At 41.7% G+C, this 20,296-nt stretch overlaps 1 protein-coding gene across 6 annotated transcripts in view; it reads right to left on the minus strand.

The window, feature by feature from the left end:
* The window catches only part of ppp1r9a (protein phosphatase 1, regulatory subunit 9A), a 425,367-nt gene extending 407,279 nt beyond the window's left edge, over window positions 1–18,088 (minus strand). For all 6 annotated transcript variants that reach the window (XM_060824768.1, XM_060824770.1, XM_060824766.1 and 3 more), the window contains exon 1: window positions 16,276–18,088. In XM_060824768.1, coding sequence (XP_060680751.1) covers window positions 16,276–17,730 — 1,455 coding nt within the window. In that variant the 5' untranslated portion in view covers window positions 17,731–18,088. The remainder of the gene's footprint in view (window positions 1–16,275) is intronic.
* Between the last annotated feature and the right edge of the window lie 2,208 nt (window positions 18,089–20,296).

A 20,296-nucleotide genomic window follows, 5' to 3' on the forward strand; every position in this document is an offset into this window, starting at 1 on the left:
TAATCAGCCTGCGAAAATCTTTGTCACAGAAAATGGTTGAAGGCAAAACATTGAACATATCCAAGAATGAGTTAGACAGTCCTTTGAGTTAAAGAAATCAAAGCATATGGTGAGAAAGTAGGAATAGGGTACTGAGTTGGATGATCAGTCATGATCACTGAATGGTGAATCAGGCTCATAAGGAAAATGGCCTACTCTATCCCCTATTATGTGTGTTTCAACGTATGCATCGCTAATGTTTTATCTGCCATCATGACACACTTCACATGTTAAAAATAAAAGATCACCTATAATTATGAAACCCGGAAAACATAACTAATTCTAGTAATTGGGACATACTATCAGCTGCTATTTCTTTGAGTTACTTTCAGCAGAGCATGAAAATATGGATTTTTGACTGCAGAACTGAAACAGACTAGAAAAGGTTGTCACTCTGACAATATTGATTAAAAACAAACATCAGTACTTCAAGAACTCATCAAAGATAACTTCAAAATTCGCTACTTCTGATGCTCCAAGACACCAACTAAACAACCAAGGTCTCAAGTAAATCCTTATGATTTAACGACATTGTAAGGACTTTAAACTAAATATTCCTTTACCCTCATTGTGCTGGACATTATACTTTTTTAACTTTATATCTGCATATGAATATGCGTTGTGTATGTGAACTCAGAAATCGAACACTTGAAATCATGTTTATATTGCTTTTCTTGGTGTTATCAGATATAAAACGTGCTCTCTCACTCAAGATATCAGTGTCAATGGCGGCTTAATGTTTTGGTGAAAATAATTAATTACATTTAACTGGAGAAATATATAGTCATGAGGTAAAAGGAATATCAAGAAGAGAGCCGGCACACCTCTCTTCAGCCAGTGCTAACATTATAAACTACACAATGTTTAATTCCTTGATTAGAATCCGAGGAAGCTCTTACAATTTTTTAAAAGACAATTCCGATTTGTATCAAATTCTACTCCAAACATCACTACCCTAAGCATTTAACATATTTCAAATACATTAAAGCATTCTACCACAATAAAGCTCAACTTTGTACACTGCCATTAAGTTTCTCATACTTATCCATTCGAATTATTTTCAATGCTGACAGACGCTGGCAAAAAGTATCATAATTTTAATCTAAATAACTAGATGATAAATAAGGCAAATAAGTATTATTAAAAATAATAAAACCAAAAAAATCTTTGGTACAAATAAATTTTTGTCTTTCAGCACAAATCTTACGCCAAATTATTCAAGAAACCTTCCTTTCCTCATCAAAAATCACACAATACCAGGTTATAGTCCAACAGGTTTAATTGGAAGCACTAGCTTTCGGAGCGCTGCTCCTTAATCAGGTGGTTGTGGAGTACACAATTGTAAGACACAGAATTTATAGCAAAAGTTTACAGAAATTAAGTTAATTGAAATTATACATTGAAAAAGACCTGCTTAGAAAAATACAGCACAGCACAGGCCCTTAGGCTCACGATGCTGTGCTGAGGTTTAATCCTAATGTAAAATGTAATAACTTAGCCTATGCATCCCTCAAGTCACTGCTATCCATATGCATGTCCAGCAGTCGCTTAAATGTCCCTAATGACTCTGCTTCCACCACCACCGCTGGCAATGCATTCCATGCATTCACAACTCTCTACATAAAGAGCCTACCTCTGACGTCTCCTCTATACCTTTTACCTAATATCTTAAAACTATGACCCCTCAGTCAATCCTGCCCTGGGGAAGTCTCTGGCTATTGACTCTACCTATTCCTCTCATTATCTTGTATACCTCGATCAATTCTCCACTCTTCCTCCTTCTTTCCAGAGAGAAAAGTCCAAGCTTGTTCAACCTTTCTTCATAAGACAAGCCCTGCAGCATCCCGGCAAACCTTCTTTGCACTCTCCTCCAAAGCCTCTGTATCTTTCCTACAGTAGGGAGACCAGAACTAGACACAATATTCCAAGTGTGGACTTACCAGTGACTTGTAAAGCTGTAGCAAAATCTCACAGCTCTTAAACTCGATTCCCCTGGATTGTTTGCTACGTCTCTCATCTGTTAGAATGACCATGTTGGTTTCAGTTCTTTCATATGAAAATCATAAAACTTTTTTAAAAAGTTACATTCTCAAGTGAACTTTAACAATTGGTGTCATATCAGCCCAGATAATGTATTGAAGGTGTCAGCTTCCTTGTGTGAGACTGTCTGTGCCACAATGGTCAGACTGATTCTAATCTAAAAAATGGATTGACAGAATCTTACATGGATTCATGCAGTTTTTGATTCAAGTAAAGTGTAATTCTGCAAGTACAGATTCACCCCACAAACTTATGCGTGTGGGTGTGTGAGTGAGAGAGGGGGGTGGTGTTATGGGTGTCTGTGAGAGAGTGTGTGTATGTGTATATGTGTGAGTGTGAATGTAAAAGAGTATAAGTCTGAGAGAGTGCCTGTGTGAAAGTGGGAGTGTATGTGAGCATATGAGAGAGGGTCTGCTTGAGTGAGAGTGTGTAGAAGTGTGTGTGTGTGTAGAAGTGTGTGTGTGTGTGTGTGTGTGTGTGTACGTCTGTCTGTGTGAACAGTGCAATGGGGTCACCGATAGTGTGACATGAACCCAAGGTCCCGGTCGAGGTCATCCTCGTGGTTACCAAACTTGGCTATCAGCCTCTGCTCAGCCATTTCTCGTTGTTGCCTGTACCGAAGCCTGCATTAGAGGACAGTCACCCAAAGGTCCAAGGTCGAATGTCTCAGACTGCTGAAGTGTTCTCCAACTGGAAGGGAACATTCCTGTCTGTTGATTGTTGTGCGGTGCCCATTCATCTGTTGGCGTAGCCTCTGCCTGGTCTCGCCAATGTACCATTACATTGAACAGAATTAAATTTTATTTTGCTCAAAAGCTGCGCGAATCCATGTAAGATTCTGTAAACCCGTTTTTTAGATTAGAATTAGTCTGACCATTGTGGCACAGTCTCACACAGGGAAGCTTACACCTTCTATATATTATCTGGGCTAATATGACACCAATTGTTAAAGTTCACTTGAGAATGTAACTTTTTAAAACGTTTCATGATTTACATATGAAAGAACTGAAATTGACATGGTCAGTCCAACAAACAATCCAGGCCTTTTTCAATGTATAATTTCAGTTGCAACATACTGTAAACTTTGGCTATAAATTCTGTGTCTTACAATCTTATACTCCACAACCAACTGAAGGGGCAGTGCTCCAAAAGCTAGTGCTTCCACTGACATCAATAAGAAAAGTTATGCACACAATAGCAGATTCTAATTATGAACATGCATTCTCGAAATTAAGGATACCATTCTTTTAGGTATCCAGAACGTGAACTTCACCGTATGAAACGCTACATAAACAGGCACCTTGATCACACAAGAATGTCACATTGTATTTATCAGCCTTATGAGATAGATCAGACTGTTCCAACCTTGAACAATGCCTGCCTGAAAACTCCCCAAGTGAATGAATCAATGCCCTATTAACTACTCAGGCCTAGTCAATAGATAATAAATAAAATCAACTACGAATTATAAAAATTGATATATTTATTAATCCAACCACTGAGTACATGTATCATAGGTTTCAGTGAGTATTAATTTGGGTGAATCAGTAACAGAGCACATTGGGTGGTGTGAAGCTGTAACAGGATAAATTATGTTCTTACAACAGTTGTCATTTCAACTTCATGAGCAGCTGATTTATTGGCAAATTCAGGATAGGTTTAAATGTGTACCTGGAATTCAAAAGTAGTGTACATCATTGCAATACCAACAATTTCAATCTTCTCAAACTAGGGTAAAATGGTAACTTTGACTCTTGTGCTCTTCTGCTGATTCTTGTCATTTCTGTCCATCCCGTGCATTTGTTTGGCAAGAGTATTTAACATCTGTATGATTAAACCCTAAAGATATTGGCTTTCTCATTCACCAAACACCTGAAGTAAGCAATTAAGCAGTCATTTTTTTATTTTACTGAGATCTAGACATATCCCAACTTATCACAAAACTGCCTGAACAAAAGAAAAATCTCAAAAAAGCGTGACAGCCGCGTAAAATAATAATCAATCCTGGAAGTCATGTTCCTGTCAAAATATAACAATATGAAAAATAAATCAAGTATTATCACTGGAATCTTCTATAGGTAACAATTACAACAGGTGTAGACCACAAAGTGAATGAATTTACAAATAGTAAAAGACATAAGAGGTAACACAAGAAGGAGGATAATAAACAGATAAAGATAGATACGCTCAGTAAATCACATTCGATGGACAATAAAAGTAAAACAATTAAAGCAAAATCTCAACAGATAGGTCTCAACACTGTTACATTTACTCAACCAGACTTTCCCACGAGCCCTAAAGTTGCAAAGAGAACTGTGAGAAGAATGAAGGCATCAAACATTATAGAAAGGCTCAGTAGATTAGGCAGATGGCAATACACTATTTCACACAATTCCAACGAGTATCAACATACGTAAAAACACCTGTCTTAATTAATCAGAACACTCCAGGGACATCACATACTTCCACAGGCACAGTACCTCAGACATTCCTACACACTCCACAACTGGCGCAATTTAAGCTGTCATTCTTACATTTATCAAAGGCACCATACACAGCTGAATCTAGTTTTCTCGCTAAAATATTTTAAACAAGCTTTTCTAACAAAACCTGGCATGTTTTTATTTGTCATGATGTGAACTGGGTAATGTTTATGTACAAAAATAGTTGTCCTTAGTCCTTGCAACTGTCTCTACGGCAACAAACCAAAAAGGATTTTACAAGAATTTATAGCTGCTCCACCCTTTTGGACCAGGGAACCTGACTGACATGGATCCCACGATCATTAAGAGGGACACAATTAAAATCCAATCTTACTATAAACAAAACTGTGTCCACCGAATATCAAAAAATCAAAATGCTCCTCCGATCTCACTATTTCTTTTGCTCATTTCGCATGGTACGCTCTGATCATCTGTATCCTTATTTTCACTCGTTTGCTGCATTATATTGTGGACACTGCTGCTTTTTTCAAATCCTCTCTCCACCTGTTCACATATCTATAATCTTGCTGCATCTTTTTAAAAATTCTCAGTTCAGCAGACTACTTCCTGACTAGACCATTTATGTTATAATGTCACAGCATATAACATAATCAAGGAGAAGCTTTCAACTTCCCTGAGACTTGACAGCCACCGGGCCATGGCTAGCATTTGACCACATCAAAGGTTACTAAACAAAATAAGAGCAAACAATATAGGGAGCAACACGGATAAAAGATTGGTTAATTAGCAGAAAGCAGAGAGTAGAGATAATGAAGAATACAAACAACTACAGACACTGACAATCTGAAACAAAAACAGAAATTGCTGGAGATAATGTAGCTGATCTGGCCTGGGTAATCCAAGATGGAGGACGGGAAAGACTTCTGGCTGTAACAATTGCTCCTTTTTTGAGGTAGTTTAGGTGCTGGAGGCGATTTCCTCGAATTCCAGGAGCAGCAATTACTGTATTATATGCTGTTGCATTGTTTTCGAACTTTGGAATAAAATGTTAAAACAACAACAGCTTTAAAAGGGAGAAGTACAGACAAAGGAAGCACATGGTAAGGTCAGTGCAAGAGAGAGAGAGAGAGAAGGAAACTGACTCCAGAGTGAACTGCATAGTACTGCCTTTGCTGTTTGAATTCATGTATCACTGGATATCAGAGTGCATCTGGGAAAATTAACAAACAATGAAATTCACAACTGATCTTGGAGGAACTGTGTGTGCGAAGTTCACAGCACAGCATCAGATAACTGTTTTAAGTGGCCTACAGAAAGTCTGCAGTAGTAGGTATAGTGGGTTCAATCTTGATTTTCTGTTTTTTTATATAGGTCACTTGATTCAACTTAAAATATAAGCTGTAACTATTAATCTAACCTGGGGCAGTGTTTTGTAGAGGTGTAAGACAAGTATTATTTTCTGGGTCTGTAGATTGTGAAGGAGCAAAAATGGCCTTTAATAGAGTGATATGTGCTTCTTGTCAGATATGGGAGTTTAAAGAGAGTTTAAGAGTTAATGCGGATTATATCTGCAATAAATGCTGTTGGTTATGAATCTCATCAGATCGAATGGATCGGTTGGAGAGACAGTTAGAAGCAGTAAGGAATTTGCAAAAGCAACAGTACATGATGGATGGCAGTTATAGGAAGGGGGGGAAAGTCTCAGATACAGTCACATAGATGGGTTAACTCCAGGAAAGTTAAGAGATATAGGCACCTAGTGCAGGTGCATTCTGTGGCTATAACCATTTCAAACAAGTATGCTGTTTTGAAAAATGTAGGGGGTGATGGATTCTCGGGGGAAAATAGCACGAACAGCCAAGTTTCTGGTATTGAGACTAGCTCTAATGCAACGAGGGTTACATTGGGTTCCAAGAGATCAATTGTGTTAGGGGATTCTCTAGTCCGAGGTACAGACAGACGTTTCTGTGGCCGGCAGCAAAAAATCAGAATTGTGTATTGTTTCCCTGGTGCCAGGATCAAGGATGTCTAAGAGAAGGTGCAGAATGTTCTCAAGGAGGTGAGGGGCCAGCAAGAGGTCATTGTCCACATTGGAACCAACAACATAGGAAGGAAAAAGGTTGAGATTCTGAAGGGTGATTACAGAGAGTTAGGCAGGAATTTAAAAAGGAGGTCCTTGAGAGTAATAATATCTGGAACACTCCTGGTGCCACGAGCTAGTGAGGGCAGGAATAGGAGGACAGAGCAGATGAATGCATGGCTGAGGAGCTGGAGTAGGGGAGAAGGATTCACATTTTTGGATCATTGGAATCTCTTTTGGAGTAGAAGTGACCTGTACAAGAAGGACGGATTGCACCTAAATTGGAAGAGGACTAATACACTGGCAGGAAGATTTGCTAGAGCAGACTGGGAGGATTTAGGAGGACACAGGGAGTTATAAGGAAAGAGAGCAATCTGAGCCTGGTACACTTGAGAACAGAAGTGAGTCAAACAGTCAGGGCAGGCAGGGACAAGGTAGGACTAATTTAGATTAGATTACTTACAGTGTGGAAACAGGCCCTTCGGCCCACTAAGTCCACACCGACCCGCCGAAGCGCAACCCACCCATACCCCTACATTTACCCCTTACCTAACACTACGGGCAATTTAGCACAGCCAATTCACCTGACCCGCACATCTTTGGACTGTGGGAGGAAACCGAAGCACCCGGAGGAAACCCACGCAGACACGGGGAGAACGTGCAAACTCCACACAGTCAGTCACCTGATTCGGGAATTGAACCCGGGTCTCAGGCGCTGTGAGACAGCAATGCTAACCACTTGCCACCGTGCCGCCCACTAATAAATTAAACTGCATTTATTTCAATGCAAAGGGCCTAACGGGGAAGGCAGATGAATTCAGGGAATGATTAGGAACATGGAACTGGGATATCATAGCAGTTACAGAAACATGGCTCAGGGAGGGCAGGACTGGCAGCTTAATGTTCCAGGATACAAATGTTACAGGCAGGATAGAAACAGAGGCAGGAGAGGAGGGGGAGTGGCATTTATTTTTATAAGGGATAGCATTACAGCTGTGCTGAGGGAGGATATTCCTGAAAATACAACCAGGGAAGTTATTTGGGTGGAAATGAGAAACAAGAAAGGATGGTCACCTTATTAGGATTGTATTATAGACCCCCGAACAGTCAGAGGGAAATTGCAAAACAAACTTGTAAGGAGATCTCAGCTATCTGTAAGAATACTAGGGTGGTAATGGTTGGGGACTTTAACTTTCCAAACATAGACTGGGACTGCCATAGTGTTAAGGGTTTAGATGGAGAGGAATTTGTTAAATGTGTACAAGAAAATTTTCTGATCAAGTATGTGCATGTACCTACTAGAGAAGGTGCAAAACTTGACCCACTCTTGGGAAATAAGGCAGAGCAGGTGACTGAGGTGTCAGTGGGGGAGCACTTTGGGGCCAGCGACCATAATTCTATTCACTTTAAAATAGTGATGGAAAAGGATAGAGCAGATCTAAAAGTTGAAGTTCTAAATTGGAGAAAGGCCAATTTTGACGGTATTAGGCAAGAACTTTCAAAAGCTGATTCGAGACAGATGTTCGCAGGTAAAAGGACAGCTGGAAAATGGGAAGCCGACAGGAATGAGATAATGAGATTCCAGAGAAAGTATATTCCTGTTAGGGTGAAAGGCTGGTAGGTATAGGAATGCTGCATGACTAAAGAAATTGAGGGTTTGGTTAAGAAAAAGAAGGAAGCATATGTCAGGTACAGACAGGACAGCTCGAGTGAATCCTTAGAAGAATATAAAGGCAGTAGGAGTATACTTAAGAGAGAAATCAGGAGGGCTAAATGGGGATATGAAATAGCTTTGGCAAATAGAATTAAGGAGAATCCAAAGGGTTTTTACAGATACATTAAGGACAAAAGAGTGACTAGGGAGAGAATAGGGTCCCTCAAAGATCAGCAAGGCAGCCTTTGTGTGGTGCTGCAGAAATGGGTGAGATACTAAATGAGTATTTTGGATCAGGATTTACTGTGGAAAAGGATATGGAAGATATAGACTGTAGGGAAATAGATGGTGACATCTTGTAAAATGTCCATATTACAGAGGAGGAAGTGCTGGATGTCTTGAAACGGTTAAAGGTGAATACATCCCCAGGACCTGATCAAGTGTACCTAAGAACACCGTGGGAAGCTAGAGAAGTGATTGCTGGGTCTCTTGCTGAGATATTTGTATCATCGATAGTCACAGGTGAGGTGCCGAAAGACTGGAGGTTGGCTAACATGGTGCCACTGTTTAGGAAGGGTGGTAAGGACAAGCCAGGGAACTACAGACTAGTGAGCCTGACCTCAGTGGTGGGCAAGTTGTTGGAGGGAATCTTGAGGGACAGGATGTACATGTATTGGAAAGGCAAGGACTGATTAGGGATAGTCAACATGGCTTTGTGCATGGGAAATCATGTCTCACAAACTCGATTGAGTTTTTTGATGAAGTAACAAAGAGGATTGATGAGGGCAAAGCGGTAGATGTGATCTATATGGACTTCAGTAAGGCATGTGACAAGGTTCCCCAGAGAGACTGGTAAGCAAGGTTAGATCTCATGGAATACAGGGAGAACTAGCCATTTGAATACAGAACTGGCTCAAAGGTAAAAGACAGAGGGTGGTGAAGGAGGGTTGTTTTCAGACTGGAGGCCTGTGACCAGTGGAGTGCCACAAGGATCGGTGCTGGGTCCTCTACTTTTTATCATTTACATAAATGATTTGGATGCGAGCATAAGAGGTACAGTTAGTAACTCTGCAGATGACACGGTGGTACAGTGGTTAGCACTGCTGCCTCACAGCGCCAGGGACCTGGGTTCAATTCCCACCTCAGGCGACTGACTGTGTGGAGTTTGCACGTTCTCCCCGTGTCTGCGTGGGTTTCCTCCGGGTGCTCCGGTTTCCTCCCACAGTCCAAAGATGTGCGGGTCAGGTGAATTGGCCATGCTAAATTGCCCGTAGTGTTAGGTAAGGGGTAAATGTAGGGGTATGGGTGGGTTGCGCTTCGGTGGGTCGGTGTGGACTTGTTGGGCCGAAGGGCCTGTTTCCACACTGTAAGTAATCTAATCTAATCTAATCTGTAAGTAATCTAATCTAATGACACCAAAATTGGAGGTGTAGTGGACAACAAAGAAGGTTACCTCGGTTTACAACAGGATCTTGGCCAGATGGGCCAATGGTCTGAGAAGTGGCAGATGGAGTTTAATTCAGATAAATGCGAGGTGCTGCATTTTGGGAAAGCAAATCTTAGCAGGACTTATACACTTAATGGTAAGGTCCGAGGGAGTGTTGCTAAACAAAGAGACCTTGGAGTGCAGGTTCATAGCTCCTTGAAAGTGGAGTCTCAGGAAGATAGGATAGTGAAGAAGGCGTTTGGTATGCTTCCTTTTATTGGTCAGAGTATTGAGTACAGGAATTGGGAGGTCATGTTGCGGCTGTACGGGACATTGGTTCGGCCACTGTTGGAATATTGCGTGCAATTCTGGTCTCCTTCCTATCGGAAAGATGTTGTGAAACTTGAAAGGGTTCAGAAAAGATTTACAAGGATGTTGCCAGGGTTGGAGGATTTGAGCTATGGGGACAGACTGAACAAGCTGGGGCTGTTTTCCCTGGAGCATTGGAGGTTGAGGGGTGATCTTATAGAGGTGTATGAAATCACGAGAGGCATGGATAGGACAAATAGACAAAGTCTTTTCCCTGGGGCCGGGGAGTCCAGAACTATAGGGCATAGGTTTACGGTGAGAAGGGAAAGATATAAAAGAGACCTAAGGGGCAACTTTTTCACATGGAGGGTGTTATGTGTATGGAATGAGCTGCCAGAGGAAGTGGTGGAGGCTGGTACAACTGCAACATTTAAGAGGCATTTGGATGGGTATATGAATAGGAAGGGTTTGGAGGGATATGGGCCGGGTGCTGGCAGGTGGGACTAGGTTGGGTTGGGATATCTGCTCGGCTTGGATGGGTTGGACTGAAGGGTTTGTTTCCATGTTGTACATCTCTATGACTCTATCTGATGAAGAGTCACTGGACTCTAAATGCTAATTTTGCTTTCTCTTCACAGATGCTGTCAGTTCTGTTGAGCTCTTGTGGCAATTTCTATTTTTGTTATAAATGAACCTTAGATGGATTGGCAAGCTATAACTGTGATAAAGATCAGTGTTGGGTCCACAAATATTTATAAGCAATATCAATGATTGGAAGAGGGGACAAAATGAACAGTAGCAAAATTTTACTTTCCATCCTATCTTGTTGTCATTCTAAGTTGTAAAGCAGAGGTAGGCATAGTGTTCAGTGAGTGGCCAAATATTTGATGAATGGAGTATACTGTAGGTAACTGTGGAACTTGTCCATTTTGACAGGAAGAATAGAAAAGCATATAGATTATCTTACCTACAGTATGGAAACAGGTCCACTCTGACCCTCCAAAGAGTAACCCACTCATTCTCCAAACTAATGCTTCTGACAATTTAGCATAGCCAATTCACACAACCTGCACATTTTTGGATTGTGGGAGGGAACCCATGCAGACGCAGGGAGAGTATGCAAACTCCATACAAACAGCCACCTGAGGCAGGAATTGAACTAAGCTCCCTAGCACTGTGAGGCAGCAGTGTTAACCACTGAGCTACCATGCCACCCATGCTATCTAAATACAGGACATGGTGGTACAAAGGGATTAAAGTGCCCAGATCCATGAATCACAAAAGGTTAGTAAGGTGGTACAACAAGAAGGAAGGTAAGTTAAACATTGATATTTATTGCAAGGGATGGAATATAAAAGTAGGGCATTTGATTGCTGAGAGCCTATCTACACTCCTGTAGACTGTTTTGGTCGTCTTATTTGAAAAATATATAACTTCTTTAGAAGTGGTTCTGAGAAGGAATTCACACCATACGTTGAATAGGTTAGATATTTGTTCAGAGGGCCATCAGACTCCGAAATTCTGCTCCTCAGAAGGGAGTGAACGCTGGATCTTTACATTTACTCCAGCAAACTGAGAGAGATTTCTCAGTAGACAAGAAAATCAAGGATTATGGGGTCCAGATAAGAAAGAGACCATAACCAAGTCAGCTATATTCTTATTAAATAGTGGAGCGGGTTCAAAAGGTCAAATGGCCTACATCTGTTCCCAAGTCCTATTTGCTATGTCAGCCTTTAATTGTAATGATTCTCAGCATCCTTTCCCTGGTGATTAAGTTATTCTTTATCTGTCACTTCATAATTTTTTATTATTTCTAGGACATTATTAGTGTCTCCCAATGCAAACTATGTACTCAATTCTTCACCCATTTCTTATTTTAAAAACATAAGAACAAGGAAGAGGACTCAGTCATTCAACCCCTCAAATTTGCTGTGCCATTTAATGCAATCATAGTTGATCTCATCTCACTTCAACTCCACTTTGATGCTTGCTGTCTGGAACCATTCAACCCATTGCTAATTAAACATCTGTTGATCTTCTCCTCAAATTTACTCAATGTCTTGACATTTACCACACTAGGATAGTGAATTTCACAGATTCACAATTTTTGAGAGAAGTAATTTCTAATGCGTTTTTTTCTTTATTCATTCACAGGATGAAGGCCTCATTAGCTGAAGCAGGATTTAATGCTCTTCCCTAATTGCATAGAGGGAGTTAAGAGTTAACCACATTGGCTGTGGGTTTGAAATCACATGTAGAACAAAGAAGAATACAGCACAGGAAGAGGCCCTTTAGCTCTCCAAGCCTTTTAGTATGCCTTTCATACTAAACCTGTCTTCACTTGCAGGATCCGTATCCCTTGATTCCCTTCCTATTCGTGTATTCGTCCAGGTGTTTCATGAATGCTGCCAATGTGTCTGCTTCCACCACCTCCACTGGCAGCACGCTCCAAGAACATTATGAGAAAAACTTGCTGCGTACATCTCTTTTAAATGCACCCCCATGTCTTGAACTTGTGTTCCCTAGTAATTGACCCCTCCACCCTGGGAAAAACCCTCATGCTTTCCACTCTATCGACGCCATTCACAATTTTATAAACTTCTGTCAGGACTCCCCTCAATCTCGTATGTTCCAGTGAAAACAATCCCACTCCATCTAATCTTTCTTCATAGCTAAGAACCCCCATACCATGCAACATCCTGGTTAATCTTTTCTGTACCCTCTCCAAAGGATCCACATCCTTCTGGTAGCATGGTAACTAGAACTGTACGAAACATTCCAAATGTGGTCAAACAAAAGTCCTATAAAGCTGTAGGCCAGACCAGTTAAGGATTACAGTTTTCCTTTCCTACAGGACATTAGAACATTACTCAATGTCTTGAACCCAATTTTTTTTAACTGAATTCAAATTCCACCATCTACTGTGATGGGATTTGAACCAGAGTCCCCAAAATATTATCAAATTCTCTGGATTAACAGTCCAGTGATAATGAGGAAATATCGTTTCTACATCAACTTTGTCAATCTTATACACCTCAATGAGATTGCTTCCCATTCTTCTAAAATCTAGACTATATAGGCCTAAACTGCTCAATCTCTCTTTATACGACAAACCCTCATCTCTGGAATCAATCTGGTGAATCTTCTCTAAACTACCTCTACTGCAACTTCATCTCCCAATTAATAATTCCCCGGCTGGACTTGGACACTAGAGGACCGGTGCTTACTTTACTTATTATTTTCCTTTTCAAGAACTCTCTCTCATACTCTAATTCCTCCTTTTTTTTCAAGCTTCATTTGCCCCTTTGTTTAATAAACTGACCAATCCTCTGAATTGGGATAAAAACAATGACTGCAGATGCTGGAAACCAGATTCTGGATCAGTGGTGCTGGAAGAGCACAGCAGTTCAGGCAGCATCCAAAGTGCAGTGAAATCGACGTTTCGGGCAAAAGCCCTTCATCAGGAATAAAGGCAGTGAGCCTGAAGGGTGGAGAGATAAGCTAGAGGAGGGTGGGGATGGGGAGAAAGTAGCATAGAGTACAATAGGTGAGTGGGGAAGGGGATGAAGGTGATAGATCAGGGAGGAGAGGGTGGAGAGGATAGCCCAACAACTGTGAAGAAATGCGGTATATTTCCAAGTCAGGGTGGTGAGCAGCTTGGAGGGGAACTTGTAGATGGTGGTGTTACCAAGTAGCAGCTGCCCTTGTCCTTCCAGGTGGAAGTGGTCATGGTTTTGGAAGGTGCTGCCCAAGGATCTTTGGTCACATCTCCTCAAAAATCCAAAACTGCATCTTTATCAACCTCTCCATTAACCAAATTTCCCAATTCATTTCAGCCAGCTGTCTTCATGACTTCATTATTAAACCTTATCTAAGTTTAAATAAAACTTTGGTCTGAGACCCACTGTGTTCTCCCTACAACTACATGCAAAATTAAAATAATGTTTCGGTCACTGTAACATCAGGGCGCATTTACTAAAGTTATTATATAATCCTGCCTCATTGCAGATAGCCAGATTTAGGATAGTCTGATCTCTGGTTGGCTCGAGAAATTGCTACTCTTAAGAAAGTGTCCCAAAAAATACTATAAACTGAACTTCCAGGCTACCTTTGCCAATCTGATACATCAAATTTACATGATTTGGAGATACCAGTGTTCGACTGGAGTGTACAAAGTTAAAACTCACAACACCAGGTTCTCGTACAACAGGTTTATTTGGAAGCACTTGATTTCGGAGCACTGCTTCTATCACTTGGTGAAGGAGCAGCGCTATGAAAGCTAGTGCTTCCAAGTAAACATATAAACGGATGTTGTGAGTGTAAGCATCAAATTTACAGGGAGATTAAAATCAAACTTTCTCACAAGTCACTACTATTTCTTCCTGTATACCTCATCCCATTGTAGTTAATGTTAGGAGCCCTATTAAGTTCTTCAAGTGATTCCTTGACTTTGCTATTCCTTATCTCTACACAAAGCATAAATTGGCACAATGTACAAGTGTCTCTAATGAAAAGTTATTGGTTTCATATTAAACTGTTGTCACACTCTTCCCTTCATTATGTCTGCAACATTCTCCAGTCTAACAGCCATCACACAACTTACCATTTGAGCTGCACCTCTAACCATCAAGGTTCAAAGTTTAAAATTCCCTCCCTAAACCTCAAATTTCTCCCTTCTCTCTCTCTTTCTACCTACTTTCAAGGCCATCCTTCAAACCCACAATTTGACCAAGCATTTGGCCAATCCTTTTGTCATCTTTGGCTCAACAGCCTTGAGAACAATGCTTTTTGGGCGTGTTTACTTTTTCCAAAGGGCTGCATTTCAACATTATAACAGTGACTACAGTTCAGAAGTACTTCACTGTAAGGCCATTTAGGACATCCCTGGGACATAATAAAGGTGCCATAAATCATGTATTATGTTCAGCTTGTTGCCTGTGGTTCAGCGGAAAGGACTTTCACTTCTGAGTCACATAGGTGCAGACGTAAGTCCCGCTATAGGACTTGAATATGAAAATCAAGGCTGACTCTTGCATGTATTATTAAATAATGGTTGTATTGTTGGAGGTACCATTTTTCAGTTGAAATGTTAAACTGAGACCTCAATTCTCATTGCTCTTTCAGGCTTATGAAAAAGAGTTCATGCACTATTTAGAAGACAGCACTACAAAATAGCATCTAATTTACTACAAAACATTTTGAGGTATCCTCTGGTTGTGAAAACTACAATACAAATGTAATTATCTTTTTATTTCTATTTTTGAATGTCATTTATCTGTGTTACAGGGGGCATATAATGTAGGTTGTTCTTGTGTATAATTTGAAACAGTGAGATTAGCTTTAAAAACACTTTTTAAAAAATGCAGACAGTTCAGAACTTAATACAGGTAAACATTTAGAGCTAGGTCAGATTTTAGACACATGCTTGCTAATCTATGTTGATGTTACCTGGGGTTGAAAATAATGGTCTCAGTTCAGGGATGCTTACTCATCTGCTTATTTGGGATTTCCTTTTCGGTTCATTTCCATTCGCACCACCAGAGTCCTCATTTTATAAACTATCACTAATTACAGAGCCTTTAAATTTGATGTCAACACCGATATTTCAATTTGTTTTCGCAGCAGCAAGTACAGTTGCTAAGTTACTCACGCAGGACTGTGTGGACTGAAGAGCTCAAGTGGCAAACCCTGATTGTTCCACATCCTGCATTTAATTACCCATTTTTGTTTCCCTTGAAATTTTGTTGGGATAATAAAGCATGCAACCTGATTTGCAAGAAAGTTTTAGCCGTGCATCAAGTGGATTCATTCAAAATACTTCAGGGAATGTCAAACAAGTCATAAATAATTACCCATAAAACAAGTAAATCATAACATGAGAGGAACGGCTGCACTTTCCTGTAGCACTGGAAGTCAGGATTCCTGTATCCTATCCACATTGTAAAGTTGTGCTTTGTCATTTAAAACATTCTACAACAAAACGTAGCATGATTTCTGCCTAGATCTGACCATCTCTGGACCATAACTATGAAATGGACAGAATTAATTAAAATAATGCTCACTTCAATATTCCTGCATCAGAAACAATCTATTGGAGTCTTTATATCAGCTGTGACAAATCTAACTTAATTCAGATTTCTAACTCAAAATAACTGCACATAATATTTTTACGTAATTATAGATAAAATGTATTTTTAAAACACGTCAGTTATTTCGGAAGCTCACGTACTTTGTCTTTATTTGTTAAGGTGCCCGAACGTTTCAGCCATTGCAAAACACTTACCTTGATAGGAGCTGTGCTGAACTTAACTTTCCTTTTCGGTGGAATATTATCTTCATCGGATAATCCTTTTACTTCTGTACATTCCACATTTGGCTCATAATTATTTTCATCGCTATCCACTTGCTCCTCTGAGTCCTCGTAAGTGTGCTCCCAACCAGTGTCATCTCCTGACTCCACACTGCAGCCTTCAGCCTCCAGAGTTTGAATTTTAGATTCGCTTCTGGGATATTCCAACCCGCCGGTTTTGTCAACTGATCGATTTGTGACTGCAATCCCAGAATGTTCAGTTGTACTCTCCTCTGAGGAATTTTCGCTTGCTATTGAACCTCGCTTACCTGATCCATCTGCAACCGCATCGCTATTTGGAAAATCAGAAGCAACGCTGCTTTGTTTCACGTCCATAGCAATGTTTGCGTGTTTCCCTAAGTTATAACTATCCTGTGCAATGGAGCCGTGTTCCTGCCGATGATCATGATGATCCACATCAACATGCGCTCCGGGTTCAGCTTGCCTTTCATCCATTGCACTGTTCTGGTTACAAGGAAGGTCTGTTTTGACCGTCTCCGATGGAAATGTCGCATAGCTGGCAATGTTAGGCTGCTTTTCACGCGTCTTCGGTAAACCTCCAGGATCCTGGTTTACAAAATAATTCTTGTATTGACCTTGGGTGACAGATATTTTGGAGTCTGGGGGTTGCTCCTCGCTCAGTCGTTCAGTGCTTTTCGAGGAACCGTGCAGCCCGCTTTCGCCCGCCCCCTGGTTTTGTTGCTCGGTGCTTTCAAAGACGGCACTGAGCTGGCTGACGGTGGGAGACACGGATTCTGTCCTGGGGCTGGTGCTGTCCAGAGACTCGGTGCTACCCCGATGGGAGCGGGGCCCATCGATCGCCTGCAGCTCGTCCAGCTGTTGGTCCTGGGAGCCCTTCTGCTCCCTTTTGGGGGAGCACTGGTGAGAAAGGGTCAGCGATTCGCGGCTGCTCTGCTCGAACAGTTTGCGGGTCTCGGAAAATTTGGAGTAGGTCGATGGCCCGTCGCGACTGGCGTCGATGCGACTTGTCCGATCGGCCGGCTTGACCCGGGGGCCGGCTGCAACCTCCGCCGCATCCCGGGCTCGCACCCTCCGGTGCGGGGACGACGAAGCCCCTCGGGCCCCTTTGCTGCGGGCAGTTGCCCCGTTGTCCTCGCCAGGCCCCATGCCCATCTGCATAAACAACATGTTCTTGATCCGGTTAACATTGGAGCCATATTTTCTTCCCCGGGCTTGCAGCGGGTTCTCGGAGCCTTCCCTCGCCTTCCCATCGCCTCCGGGGACCGCAGCCGCCGCCGCCGCCCCCGCGTTGCCGGCGCCTTTACTGAAGGTGCTTTTGAGAGCCTGGAATTCGGTCCGGTAAGCGTTGCGGTGCGGCGAGGCACTGCGGAGGGTCGATCTCTCTCCTGAAGCCTCTGTCTTCATCATGGTTTACAATCGGCACAAATCGAATGATAATGTCTGGAAAAAAAAATACAATTTCCCCCCTCCTCCTTCCAAACAAATGCTGCAAGTTGGGGAGGGGAGGGGGGGGGGTGGTGTCTCACGCGGCCACTGTCACACCGGGAGCAGGGGGAAGAGAAGCCCGGAGGCGCAGCGGCACAGGTGCCCATGAACCTAAGGCACAGCAACCGCTGCCCGCGGACATGTCGGCCATAGGGGTGAGGGAAGGGTGGGGGAGGGGAGGGGGGGAGGCAAGTGAAGGGATCGAGGTGAGAACCGGCCCCGGATGCCGAGCTGCAGCTCGTTCGCTCGCGCCGACGCAGCCGTTACTCCCGCAGCGGCTCGCGCTCCAACTGAAACCAAACTGCCGGGTACCGCGCGCCAACACGTCATCGCGTGGCCGCGCGTCAGACAGCGAAGACCGCAGGGCAGAGCCGCCGCGAGGGCGAGGGTGAGGGCGCGGGCAGCACGGATCCGGGGCGCAGGGTATGGTCCAAAGTTCAACACACACACCGTACTACCTTCATCACCTGAAATCCTGGAGTCGCTCCTGTCGCCAGTAGACTCATGTATCGGGCATGGAACCCTCCTCATGCTGACTACCTGTTCCAGTTTTTTTTTCAGCGGTTTGCTTTCAAATTTTTAACAACTGCAATTTTATTTTTTCCTGTTTTTTTTTCCTCGTTCAATTATTAGAGAGTTGCTTTCCCGACCTTCTCCCCACGATAACTGACGACTTTTGAAAGCATGATGTTTCCGCTTAGAAATGAGCCATTCAAGTCTATGAAGCCTGCACTTGTTTCCTTCCACCTGCATTCGAAAGAAAATACAAATTTTAAATCTATGGAGCTGTTTGTTTTGACAAGTAGATAGATAAAAGGAATTAGCACGTATGCGATTACTCTTAAAGCAGTGAAGTTTTATTAAAATATTCATGATTGTATTTATTTCATGAAAACAAATTACGTAAAATATGCCAAACATTGACTTTCAGTGTCTTTAGCATATTCATGGTAAAACGTGTCACTTTTATGTATAAATCCCAAATCATGTACATTCTCATTCTTTGTAGCAAGTTTGTACTTTCCATGACATGTATTATTTTACGAAGCACATGCAACTGTTGTAAGTGAGAAACAATACATCCCCTCTCCCATAATATAAACAAAAAATTTGCATTGACCTGATAACTTTCACATCAGAGAGTATCAATGCTACAGATCTAATAAGGTACTTAGTGCCATACAGCACAGAAACAGACTCTTCGGACCAACTCATCCACGCCAACTAGACATCCCAATCTGACCTCGTCCCATTTGCCAGCATTTGGCCCATATCCCTTTAAACCCTTCCTATTCATATATCCCCCGAAGTGCCTTTTAAATGTTATAATTGTACCTGCCTCCACCATTTCCTCTGGCAGCCCATTCCTTACATGCACCACCCTCTATGTGAAAAAGTTATTCCTCAGGGCCTTTTTAATCCTTCCCCTCTCACCTTAAAAATCTACACTCTAGTTTTGGATTCCCCCACTCTCGGGAAAAGACTTTGGCTAATCACCCTATCTATGCCCCTCATGATTTTATAAACCTCTATGAAGGTCATCCTTCACCCTCCAACACTGCAGAGAAAAAAGCGCCACCCTATTCAGCCTCTCCTTATAACTTAAACACTCCAGTCCCAGCAACTTCTTTGTAAATCTTTTCTGCACCCTCTTACATTTAACAACACCTTTCCTAAAGAAGGGCAATCAGAATTTGATGCAATTTTCTAAAAGTATGGAAGTGATATTTAAAGAACTATGGTTGAGTCCATATTTTCATTTTGTTAAAAATACATTAATACGTTATGCAACAAACCAATGGTATAATCAGGATAAAAAAGCAAATATTTGCAGTCATTCCATAAACCGCTGATTAGAGTTTCAATATTTATATGTTATCTTGTATCACAAGCTTTGGCATCGATTGTTCTTTATTCCTTTGTTAATAATGCCTGTGTTTGAATTGTGTCTATTCCATTTTAATATCTGTCAAACTGTAATTACAAGCCTGAATGTGGTCTTCGCACTGGTATTCTGAACATACCTGCACCAGCAAATGCATGCATTACTTACTAACAATATGATTACTTTAGTTTCCTAAATTAACTGCAACCTTCTTTCAAGACAGCGTAATGACACATCAGTTATAATGGTATACAAGCCATAGGAGGAGCAATGAATTTCAGAATTGTGAATGAAGAAGAGAGATGTTTACTAGATGCAGGTTATTGTTATAATGTAAGGAGTACAATAACAGGTTATGTTGCAGGGAGCAAGATCCCATAGCTAGCAATGAGATTATCAAATACTTGGTTTTCACTGCATTGGTTCAAAAATTGTTATTTTGTTACTCCTACATCTGAAAGTTAAGCAGGATCTCAAGTTTCATCCAAGAGGCAGACCTTAATGAGTACTGCACTTTTGCAGCACTGCACTGAATGGTCAGTCACAATGATGTGGTGTAATCCTTTGACTATTGAATTAAATCCACAACACTCTAAGCCAAAT

The sequence above is a fragment of the Hemiscyllium ocellatum genome, chromosome 5 (assembly GCF_020745735.1).
Source record: "Hemiscyllium ocellatum isolate sHemOce1 chromosome 5, sHemOce1.pat.X.cur, whole genome shotgun sequence".
Classification (NCBI taxonomy): domain Eukaryota; kingdom Metazoa; phylum Chordata; class Chondrichthyes; order Orectolobiformes; family Hemiscylliidae; genus Hemiscyllium; species Hemiscyllium ocellatum.